This window comes from Mesoplodon bidens (genome assembly GCF_964165515.1).
Source record: "Mesoplodon bidens genome assembly, chromosome: 15".
NCBI classification, from domain to species: Eukaryota; Metazoa; Chordata; class Mammalia; order Artiodactyla; family Ziphiidae; genus Mesoplodon; species Mesoplodon bidens.
In genome coordinates, this window is record NC_138171.1 from 33528816 (window position 1) to 33541365 (window position 12550).

Below are 12550 nucleotides of genomic sequence, written 5' to 3' on the forward strand. Positions count from 1 at the left end.
AGCCCAGGCTGCCTGTGCTTTAGCACAGGTGGGACCAGCGGAGGGACCAAGCAGCCTGGACAGGCTGCACCAGTTCCCCAGCCGACAACACATAGGACACCCCAGCTTCTTCCCCGCTTGGATCCACTGGCTCTGAACTGACGGCTCCACCCTCTGCAGGAACCTTGCCCTGCACATCTTCCCTGGGGCTGAGACGTCCTTCTATTTTCATTCTCCACATGCCAACCTTGCCTTTCTCGCGCTGGAGACTCCTTCAGCGTTTCTGGTCCGTTGACAGCATCTGCTCTTTATTTTCCCATGCAGTTATGGATCTATTAGGCAGGTTGATGGCTCGTCATTAATATCTTTGCTGTCATTTCAGAGGGCTTTATATGGAAAGGGAGGGTGGACTGACTCATGTGTTCAAACTACCTGCTGGATTCGAATCTCCACACGTGTTTGTGAAAAAATAATAAAGCCCATGTTCAAAGAACAGTGAACTACGATGCTTGAATTCATTACCTGGAATACTGGGGTGATTATTTTTTTCCTCAGGTGCCTTATGTAGTGATGAATGGCACCAGAGTTTTGCTAATCTGTGTTCTAAGACACTTTACGCTTCCTTCAATGGGAATAAACTTATAAAGTTGGAATCATTACAATTAAAAACAGAATCAGTGGGCTTCCCTGGTGGCGCAGTGGTTGAGAGTCCGCCTGCCAATGCAGGGGACGCGGGTTCGTGCCCCGGTCTGGGAAGATCCCACATGCCGTGGAGCGGCTGGGCCCGTGAGCCATGGCCGCTGAGCCTGCGTGTTCGGAGCCTGTGCTCCACAACGGGAGAGGCCACAACGGTGAGAGGCCCACGTACCGCAAAAAAACAAACAAACAAACAAACAAAAACAGAATCAGTAAAAACATCTCTGAAACAAAGATTACAGTGCTAACACAGTGTGAAACATTTTCACATCTAGTTTCAAATCTGAAGGTAAGGGGATAAAAGAAAAGGCAGGCCCTAGAAGTAGTACAGGAGGACCCGTGATTTCCACTAACAAAGAAGGCCTTGGTCTGTCGTGCAAATTTGGCTGAAATCTTATTAGCAAACATACAACCGAAATCTTGAGGAGACAACCAGCTCTTACCATGCTGCTTCTCTCGATCATGGGTGAAGGCAGAGGCGTTCCAGACATTGGGGTGGAGATTGGGGTCTTAATTTCTTCGATCATATTCATGATTTTCTCTGGTACTTTGGTGGCATCACCACATGTTTCTTGCCACTTAGGCAATTTGGAATTGATCAATTCTGCAGACTATAAATTCAAAAGAAACAAAACCAAAGACAAATGTGTACTGTTGGAAGGACTGACACAAATTACAAGTACTACTAATGTCTTCCTGGCTTACCACCGGAAGTGTGGGAGCTATGAGTTAAATTCAATGAGGAGCTTAAGCACCTACAAGGATCTGCTGTGGGCCTCCCTGGTGGCGCAGTGGTTGAGAGTCCGCCTGCCGATGCAGGGGATGCGGGTTCGTGCCCCGGTCTGGGAGGATCCCATATGCCGCGGAGCGGCTGGGCCCGTGAGCCATGGCCGCTGGGCCTGCGCATCCGGAGCCTGTGCTCCGCAATGGGAGAGGCCACAACAGTGAGAGGCCCGCATACCGCAAAAAAGAAAAAAAAAAAAAAAAAAAAAAAAAAAAAAAAAAAAAAGGATCTGCTGTGTCTTATTTGCTGAGGATGTAGAGGCTCCTGTTCTATAGGAATTTACCGTCTCCCTCAGGGTGAATACAGAGTTCAAGACTAATACAAGGATTGTACATGATTCAAAAGAAGTTCAAAAACTAAAAGGGAAGGCGGAGCAATCCGTCTTAATCCCCATGTTTCCCCGCGGCCCCAGAACTGCCAATCCCTGCTGTCTTCCTCCCACAAGAAGCACCTCTGACCGAGCGACAGGACCAGGAGTGGACTCTGTGTGTGTGTATGTTCGTGTGCACTAAACACTGTCCTAAGTACTTCATCCTTGTTAATTCACTGCATCTGCCCCACAATCCTAAAGTAGGTACCATTCTCATCCCCATTTCACAGATGAGGAAACTGAGAACTTTGAGAGGCTAAGTAACTGGTTAACACAGCCTTCCGTGGTAGATCCAGGACCCTGAGGTTTCAGCTACTGGGACCTCAGGGAAACCGGACTGGCGTGTTAGAGGAGTGAATCAGACCTGCCCTAAGAAGTTCCTCTACGGGACAGAGGGACTAGAAGCAGAGCGTGGTGGGTCTTCAGAGTCGGGGGCAGTGCTGAGGGGAAGCCTCGCCCACAGGCCAGCTGGGGCTCTGGGGCAGGCAGACCATGGGCCTTGCAGAAAAGCTGGATTGCTGAACAGACAGATGCAGAAGGACAGCGACGAGACCCCCTTAGCCCCAGAGGCAGAGGCATCTGTCCTGGTTCCCACAGCCTGGCTCTTCCTCCAACTGGACTCCCAGACTCCCCGCAGCCTTTCCGAGAACCCCTTTTTCCAGGGCGGCAATCTAGTTGGAAAAGGGAAGTAGGGGATGTTTTTTGAAACTATTTTCATAACAACCACACTGTTTTCATCTAGGCTCTGTGTCCATCAGAAGTGGGCTGGGGGAGTTGGTGTAAATCCTAAGCCCCGCCCCTCACACCACCCTGTCCCCTGCCTGTGATGCAGACACACTGCGGACCAACTACTAAGCCTGCTTCATCCAGGACTGGGATCAGGGAAGGCACAAAAGCGGTTTCAGAGACTTGAAGAGACTTCTGCTAGGGAAAGGAGGAGATCTGGCTTGCATCACACTAAAAAACGTAACAGGGACTCAAGGTTAAGTGTAAGAAAGACTCTGTCAACAACTAGAGCTCTCTGGAAATAGGCCATGTTGCCTCACGACACAGCAAGTACCCCATTGTCACCACAGAGAGCTTCAATGTTGCTTCTGTGCCCCTCCGGCCCACGACCCTGCCCCAATAGGACACTGTCACCATGGAAACATTAGTACGTATGCACTGGTGACAAAAGCGATCATCTAATGCAGCATATTTTTCTTTCCTGTAACAACCTGAGACCTTAGGTATTTAGATTTGGTAGCTGAATATTCCTTAAAGTTGCAAAAACTTTATGGAATATGTAACCTGTGATATATGCATACATACAAGTCCAAGTTTTTCTTTCCCCTGAAAAGAGGAAGTTGTGCTATATTCAAGCTCTTACAAAGCTTCTCATATCACGGAGTGCTCTCTAAATTACTTTATTATGAATAACAATGAATATTTGACTTCAGTCAATGCTAGTTCTGGATGCTTACATAAGCCCAATAGAATTCATAATTTAAAAAACAAAGAGAGAGAGGAAAGGAAATTTAACACACGGTTTGTAATGATTCCTGGAAATATAACCTCACAACTGCACATGCTGAAGGAGAGGGATAAATCCAGTCACACAGCTGATGCGACCTTGAACAGACACACAACCTGAGGAGGAGTGAAAAAGGAGCCCCGACCAGCTGTCCTGAGGCTGTGAATGGGGTCTGTGGCCTGGGATAGAATTTCCAGCAAGGCCATCTACATGGACCCCCAAGGTGAGCATCTCAGGCCACCCAGGTGGACCTGGGGCCTGCCGGGACTCACCCCGTGGTTCTGGGGAAGACACTGATGTTGAAGATGCATCAGAAAGAGTCTGAGAAAAGCTGACTCATGGGTGAGAAAAGGAAAAAAGTGCCATTTCTCAGTTATTCGTTAAGTATGAATGTGTTACTAAATTAAACACTATAAACAAGCATTTGACCATTTCATCTACATTTCTAAAAGTTTACACATTCAAGTTGGTAAAAAATTATTTCCTTGGGGAACTTCCCTGGTGGCCCAGTGATTAGGAATCCACCTTCCAATGCAGGGGACGTGGGTTCAGTCTCTGGTCAGGGAACTAAAATCCCACATGCCACGGGGCAACTAAACCCACGTGTTCTAGAGCCCGCGCGCCGCGATGAAAGATCCCGCATGCCACAGCTAAGGTATCCTGTGTGCCGCAACTAAGACCCAGTGCAGCCAGATAAATAAATAAATAACTATTATAAAAAATATAATTCCTTGGAATCTTCTCCCTGGTAAAATAAGCCTTTCGCTTTATATTTGGGCATGTATGGAAGGTGAAGCCTTTCAAGGGCATTTAAATATGAATAAAATTAGTCCACACAACGCAATTTGCCACCACACCCACCTGTAAGTGATACTGATGAATGTGATTTGCGAAGCTGCAGTGTTTGTCAACTAGGAAGCAGAAGCGCCTTTTCTCTTCAAGTAGAGCTTCTTTGCAACCATCTGCAATAAATTTCTGGATTTCATTCTGGCGAGAAGTGATGGTTTCTACATACTAGGAAAATAAATAATAATTATACAAGTATGACATGAGGAATCAAATAGCTACACAGCCTGACACTTATCTTCTCCCATCTTTATGCTTGGTTTATTTTGATAATGGAGTAAGTGCTAAATGCAGATAAACATTAGACAAAACGACGTACTTGTAACCTGATCTGAGCAGATGGCAAATTCTCATTAAGATCCCTGACTCATGCTTGGAGAGAAGTTGCCAAAGGCCTTACATTCCACTGGGCAATTTGCACAAAATATTACTTTGTAATCCAGCGATATGATCATGTTTTACTGGAAAATCGTGGGACCAAAAAGTTCAGAACCAGAAAGTTCAAGTTCAAATCCCAGTTCCAAGTGCCAACCATGTGACTTAACCTAAGCCTCACTTTCCCCATCTGTAAAATGGAGATAGTAATGCTTATAATGGGGAGTCCCTGACCCTCCCTGAGTTGGGAGAAAATGTCAGTGCTCTTGACTAATTATCCTTAACTCCATGGAACTCAGAGGCCTTCAGCTCCTACCAAGTCGAAATGCTTATTTTTAACTTTCAACAGCAGCACAACAGTGACGGATGAAGTATAGACTGACTGAGGTGAGCACGCTTCCCAGTTAACTGTACAAATCATCAACCCCAAAATAAAGTAAAATAGTGCTGAAAAGTTCACCTCAATCTCCTTGTGTTCATATTTGAGTGCATTTCGTCCTCCTTGACTTTTCCTTCTGATCTTCTTCAATTCAGCTTGAGATTTCTCCAAAGAATCTAATTTATTCCTGTGTTCTGCTTGGTATCTTTTGAGAGTCGCCTGTAAGTTAAACGTTGCACTTATTTTTACTGCAGCACCAGGCAAAGTGTCAGGCGGTTACTCTTGCTGCGTTTCCACTGGGCATGGTGGCAACAGGCCCACGCTTTGCGCTGCCCTGCCTGGCTGCAGGTATCCCCACTTCACACCACCCCCCTCCGCTCCTTCGACTTCAATGTCCTGTCCTGAAGTTCCCCGTTTATATGATGAGCCCCTGACCAGAAGGGCAGCTTCTCGGAGGAAAACAATGTCGTTTCTTTCTTTTATTCCTTTTTTCTCCAAGGTTTTTGGACACTGGGTGCCCTGTAAGTACTTTGATGAATAAATGAACAATATCAACTCACACACTCCTGTTTTATGACTTAACAATTTCAAGAAACAGAATGAACAAGAGCCATCGCTTCCGGTGATTCTGAGGGCTGTGAAACAAGAGTGTTTTGGAGCCTCACAGACCTGGGTTAGAATTCTGGCTTCATCCCTCATTTCCTGTGTGATCTCAGCAATTACTTAATTTTTCTGAAATCCATGCTTACCCTCTAATCTGTACAGTGGGGATAGTGAGCGTACCTACGTTAGAGTTTCTGTGGGGATAAAAATCAGACAATGCACGTAAAGGGCTTGGTATTACATCCTCCGGGCCGCACAGCGCGTGCACGCAGGGCAGCAGAACAACTTCAGGGTGACCCCCACCGCTTACTGCCATGCAGGGCTTGTGGAGAAGAAGGGGGGCTTCGGGTGGCCAAGGAAGCAGCTACTGTGCAGCAGGAAGGCGAGGCAGAAGGAACAAACTGCTGGAATCGACACTGCCGTAGGGCAACAGGGGAGAGACACCATGATGGGACCTGGAGCCCCAGGGAGCCCCAGACGGCGTCCTCCCACATGGCTCACGTCCGCAAGTGCCGGTTTGTGAAAGCAACAGCTGCACTAACGCAGATGCAGGTGTCATCCACATATGCGTGTTCCTTGAAAACAATGTTTTCCAGACGTGTATGATTCCCTGCAGGATTTCCTGCTATGCTTTTTAGTGAAGATCCCAAGTGTTAGCACGTGGCCCACTCAGCCCAAAGGGACCTTGTCGGTGTTATGCGGCTGTGTACACACTCGACGGCCAGCTCCATACCTGCTGCTGCCGAGTCAGCAGTGGGGGAAGTTGTCCTCGAGCTCAGCCATCAGGCAAGTGCAGCCTTCGCGAGCTGGGCCCCCAGCCCCGGGCCACCTCCACCCACGGGAGGTGGAGCAGAACTAGGTACTCACGTTCATATATTTTACATCAAGCTCTGTCTTCTTCTCCAGCTCATGGATAATCTCCTTACGGAATTTTCTGAACTGTGAACACAAGGAAATGAAAAATTCAGACCAGGTTTGAGACTGGAAGTGAAATAAAATTTAAAAATAAGTATATTTGGTAAATATAAAAACAGTTCACATACATTTTCATCAAGGCTCTCGTTGAGTTTCTTATGGATACTCGAAATCTCTATGAGAACGTGGCCTGTGGACAAAACCAGGTACGTTAGGGCAAAAAGCCATTACGTGGTTTTTGTAAAGATACAAAGGGAAGTAAAGTGGTGGATGAAGCCCAGTCCCCGGCTGCTCCCAGAGCAGGTGGGCACCAGCCCCGTGGCACTGGGAACACCGGCTGCGTCCTGACAGCGAGGGTGGGTCAGATGGACACAGCTGACAGCAAACTTACTCCACAACACCGTTCGTCAAAAGCTCGCCAACTTTGTCTTCAAACTCACGTTGTTCTCTCGCCATTTACTCATTCCCTAAGCTGAATCCTATTTATCTGGTTTAACTGTTAAATTCTCTTACAGGAGATTATCTTGGTCATTATAGTTCTAACTATGGGGAACAAATGACTGATTTTCACTGAATCCTGGGTAATCTGATTATCTGTCAGGCATAAAAGATAGAGGTTATTTTCTCTTTCTCATATTAGTTCTCGTATCATTCTGGAAAATCTCAACGCCACGGGAAACTGCAGCAGGGACAGTGTTCTGCCTCGCATCTCCTGGGGCTACGCCGTCCTCTGAAGTGACTGCACAGAAGAGAATGTTCCGGGACAAAGGAGTGTTGCTCCAAAAAAGCAGCGAGATGACCACTTGATTTGCAAAGCACATGTCTTGTGGCTCGCAGCAAAGCGTGGCCTCCCCGCTTCTAAAGGTGAACAAGAGCCCCCCTGCCAACTTCTCTACAGGAATCAAATGGGTCTGATACCCAAAAACTGGGAGCAAAAGAGTTATTTGGAACCACCACCAAATCATCCCAAACCACAAAACGTGCCGAGCGGACCATCCTACGGTTCGGTGGGCAGATAAAAAGGAGTTCTTTGGGCAAACTGAAAGGCTGTGGATGAGGGAGAATGAAAAGGACGACTATGGTAGACACGGGGGAAGAGGAAAAGATTACTGACTAGACTCTGGCTTCAGCGAGCACCTCTATGCAAATGACTTTAGTAGGCCCAGTTCTGGAAACACCTGAAGACATCTGACATTACGGGGGCAGCCCAGGCTCTTCCCCCATCTTCAGACTCAGAAATTCTGCCTGTCCTGAACACGTCCACCTGGATGTCCCACTAGGTGCCCCGTATTCAGCAGGCCTATAAGTGAACCCCACCCCACCCTCATCTTCTCTAATCCCAGCTCTTGGCTGCCAGCCAGCTGGTCATGAGGGGTCAACACCCCGCCTACGCCCAATGACAAAGGCTCATTCCCTTGTGCCATCACTTGGGCACCTCCGGCATGGAACCATGCCTCTTACTCATCCTGCTTCCTTGGGCAACAAATGTGCCAGCCCTCCCCTGCCCAGGAGAGAAGGCACGTGGGGATGACGTGAAGTCGATGTTCGCTCGATGACCTGTTCTAGGAGAGGTGGGCAGGGGTCTCCCCAGGCCCTCTGCCCCACACGTTTACACCTGCTAGTTGGACCTCTTAAGAGGCACCCTCCTCCTTCAAGCTCTTATTTCTCATGACTCCCAGCTTGTTCTCTTCTGGATCTCCTCCCTCACAGGTGCCAGGGATCTTTCCAATCTCCATGTAAAATGTCACTCCCTCCCATGGGGTCCCAGATAAAACAACTCCTTGGCCTGAAGCCCACCATGAGCAGTGTTGCTTAAAATAACCATGGTGGGTGGTGGGGACAGAGAATCTCCTGGAAGGATATAACCATGTTAATAGGTTATAGGTACATGTAAGTCCCTAAGCACCATGTGATTATAGGAACATCTGCTGGATAAGCATGAGAGCGAGGGCAGACACGTCCCCAGCACTCATGGTCCACGTGCCAGGGTATCAAGGTACCCACTCTACACCCTCAGTGACACTGACTCCATTTATCCCATAATTCAGTTCTCCTAAAGCTCAACAGGAACCAAATAAACCAGAGTTCTTCACAAAGGAAGCCTTTATATGACCAAGAATATAATTACATTAATATGTCATTTCATATATTGAAATAATCTGAGTTACCTTCACATCTATTTTAAAACCATAACTCCGAGTTGGAGATGAAAAATAAACAACAACAACAAAAACCACTTCAATTAATTGAAAATCAAGCACTCTATCCTGGGCAAATCAGATCTACTTAAAAAAGAAAAAGGTCTAAAAATAATTTTGCTTAAGTCATTCAGAGTGATTCAGGCTAGAAGCAAAGTGTTCACTTTTTTTTTCATGTTGTCATGAACTTAATTTCTACAACCTTATATAACATGGACCTCCGAGAAGCGTGTCAAAAGTATGTGCTTGTGCAGTGCCCTCGGGAACGCCAGCGCTGCTAAAGCCAGCGCTCCGGCCTGAGGGCCCCGGCCACCCGAGCCCCCTCCTCACTCTCCCCCTCCTGTCCACAGTCTCTCCCCGCCCCGCAGGCGCCCAGTGAAAAGGCCCAGTGAAACAGCCCATTCACTCTGTGGGCAGAGACGGAACACCTGACCTTCCCCCCTGTTATTCCTGTCCCTCACAGTTCGTGGAATTTAAATGCCAACCTCATAGCAGCAGCCACTGAGTCCTCAGTCATAAAAAGGATTAAAAAACATCTTTACTGTGATTTTGCAAGCTGCCAAAAGAGTATCTTGAAACAGAAAATGAAAACAGCCTTTATGTTCAATCTACAGAAGTTTATTCTTAACATAGCAAGTGTTACTTTATGTCTGAAATGTGGTATCGCACGTTTTACTCTTAGCCCTGTAACCTACTTTTTCATAAATTACATTTGGGAAGAAAAAAATTTTTGAAACGAGAGGATGCAGTCGAGAAAGCATGGCCCAGATTCTAATGGAGCAGAACTAAGTAAACGCCTAAACAGGAATCAGAGTGTTGATCTCAGAAATTACAGTACCGTATGTACTGGATCAACCATTTCCTTTTTTCCCTTTTAGGTTCTGAGTCAATATTTTGGGAAGAAACTCATAGTAAGTACAGTAATGTAATTCGGTCTGAATAAATTATATTCTTAAATGGCAATATTAAGGGAATTTAAATATTTACGAATTTTTCAAAATCATGAACTTGATACAACTAAAAGTCAATGTCTACCATCAATTTTTCTCTAAAATTCATACAAATAATAGCTACTCGTGGTATCACTCTAATTTTAGGAACTATGAGCAAATATGTCCAATATTTTGGACAATACTGTATGAAGATGCACACTTAGCCAATAGGCAGTATGGACTTTAAAAGTTAAACAAAAATTAAAAAATATTACTAGTATGAACACAAAGAAAGTTTTCATCTGAAATATAGGTTAGTCATTGGACTATTAATATATTTTCAACTAGATAATTCTTCATCAATTCCCAGTATAAATTTAGAGGAACCAGATGGACACTACTAACAGACTTGAGTAGTACAGAACGTGTAGGCATAAATATTCTTTTTCATTTATATTTGATTGTGGATAATCAGAACATTTATTATTTCCAGATAGCACAGAGCAGTGACAGGCGCACACTACTTCCTCCAAGTGACTTTGAGTGGAATCAGACAATAAAATGACAAGATGGAAGCCAACCCACTACTGGCCTAAAGTTACACTGTATGGATGAAAGGAAAACTGATAGAAAAAAATTTTTTTCACTGGAAAAAGGATATACTTTTTCTGAGAGTTTTTCAAATGCCCAATGTGATGCAGAGAAAATATAATGAAAGTAAAACAAATTACACATAGATGGGATACGTTAGAAAACACAAGTATGTACTCAGGGTCACCAACACTGTTAGCAGAGTCGGAGTAGTACCCACCAACATGTGACCCAGCTTGGAAGGCTTTGCCAGCATCTAAGAATAGCTCCCAATGGCTGTTCCCGAGTCCCTGGATGCAGGTGGAGGTGCTCGTCTCTCGTCAGTATTGAAATTGTGCAAATAAACAATGTGCACATAGGCACAATGCCAAGTCAGTGACAGGGTGAGCATTTCATCCAACGTTCCTCCAAAGTCTAGCTTTTGACTTACCCAATCATAGTTCCACAGTTCTAATTAACACCTTGCATGGAGACTATAATTATTCTACCATTGATCATGATTTATCCCATCTGATGAAAACAAGTGAGACAAACTGAAGTTATACAACAGAATTATATAGTGTTCCAAAGTTCTTTCATTGTCAGAAATGAAAGTAAAGTGCCAAGCAACAATTGACTTTGATAAGAAAAGGTGCATGGTGAAATCTCCAGGGTAGCCAATAAAAGAATAAAGTTCATATAACTATCAAGCTAATAGAGAGGAGAAAAAATAAGTCAAAAAGAGGACTAGAGAAGAAATTAACACAGGACAGAGAGTAGAAAGCAAAAGTAATTACACTGGAGGTAAATGGAGTATATAGTTTAATTAAAAGACAAAGATTGTTAGGATTAAAAAAACAACACCCAACTATATTCTGCTTACAAGAAACACACTTAAATACAGAAAGGTTGAGAGTAAAAGGACGGAATCAGATACATGGCAAACACTAACCAAAAGAAAGCTGATGCAGGTACATTAAGACCAAACAAAGAAGACAAAATAGTCAAAGAAGGCAAGAAGCATTATTAGAGATAAAGCAGTCATTTCATAATGGCAAAAGGTTCAATTCATCTGGAAGATAGAAAAATTTTGTATTTGTGTGCATCTCAATGTAGTCTCAATGTTTCTAAAACAAAACTGAATTATAAAAAAAAACAGATAAATCAATAGCCATCATAGGAGATTTTAATATATCTCTCTTAGTAAACTGATAGAACAAGCAGACAAAAAATCAGTACAGATATAGGTGACTGAATAATGCAATAAATAAACTTGATCTAGTGAACATATAAATAATACTATATAATACATATAAAGAATACATTATCTATATATACCCTACATATAAAGCTTATCCAATAATTTCATTTTAAAGCAAACACAAAATACTAAAAAGGAACCACAAGAAAGCCTCCCGGTATTTCAGAAAAACTGATATTATACTTAGAATGTTCTTTAAATGCACCACAATTAAGCTAGAAATCATTAACAAAAAAGTAACTAGAAAATGTCCATATATTGGAAATGAAACAGACTTCTAAATAACCTGTAAGTCAAAGAAGAGAGCACAATGGAAGTTAAAATGATCTTGAAATGAAATGATAAAAGAAAATATAGCATATAAAACATGTAAGATGCAACTAAAGCTGTGGTTACAGGTAATTTTATAACCTCAAAATGTATATATTAGAAAAAAATGAGTGAAAAATCAATGCTCTAAGCACCCATTTCAAGAATTTAATGAAATACTACCCAATAATAAAAAGAAATGAACTAGACATAAAAATATGGATGAATTCCAAACACATTATGCTCAATGAAAGCTACATACTGTATGATTCCATTTATAAAACATTCCAGAAAAGGCAAAACTGACAGTTATCTGATAAACAAATCTGCTTACCCTATTACCCAGCAATTCTACTCCTAGATATTTTTCCCAAGAGAAATGAGTGCATTTGTTCACCAAGACATGTACAAGAATGTTCACAGCAGTTTTATTCATCATATCTCCAAGCTAAAAACAACCCAAATATCCATCAACATAAGAATGGATAAATTGTGGAATACTCACTCACACAATGGAGGAGCAGGGAGACCTCAAACTGTATATAAATTCCCCTCAAATCCTTGACTAACACTTAAATTGCACATGCTCAGGGTGAGACTAGGAAATGCAGCAAAAGCAACAGTTGGAAGGTTGGAAAGCTTAGCGGATGTTCTCAGGATACACAGTGTTGGGAATACAGAGTTTGGAATTCAAGGTCTGGTAAACACCACAGGCTTCCCACTGAAATTGAGAAGGGCTATACCTTAGGAATGAGGACTAAGTCACAGGACTAAGGGCAAAACCAAAATAGATCCACCAGAAAAAAGTCCAAAATTAAGC

General features: G+C 43.7%; 1 protein-coding gene across 2 annotated transcripts in view; it reads right to left on the reverse strand.

Annotated features, from left to right (window-relative positions):
- The window catches only part of BAIAP2L1 (BAR/IMD domain containing adaptor protein 2 like 1), an 86189-nt gene that overhangs the window by 21020 nt on the left and 52619 nt on the right, over positions 1–12550 (reverse strand). For both annotated transcript variants that reach the window (XM_081257532.1, XM_081257531.1), the window contains exons 4-8: positions 6589–6650; positions 6413–6484; positions 5024–5161; positions 4204–4356; positions 1119–1286 (exon numbers count right to left, since the gene is read on the reverse strand). In XM_081257532.1, coding sequence (XP_081113658.1) covers positions 1119–1286; positions 4204–4356; positions 5024–5161; positions 6413–6484; positions 6589–6650 — 593 coding nt within the window. The remainder of the gene's footprint in view (positions 1–1118; positions 1287–4203; positions 4357–5023; positions 5162–6412; positions 6485–6588; positions 6651–12550) is intronic.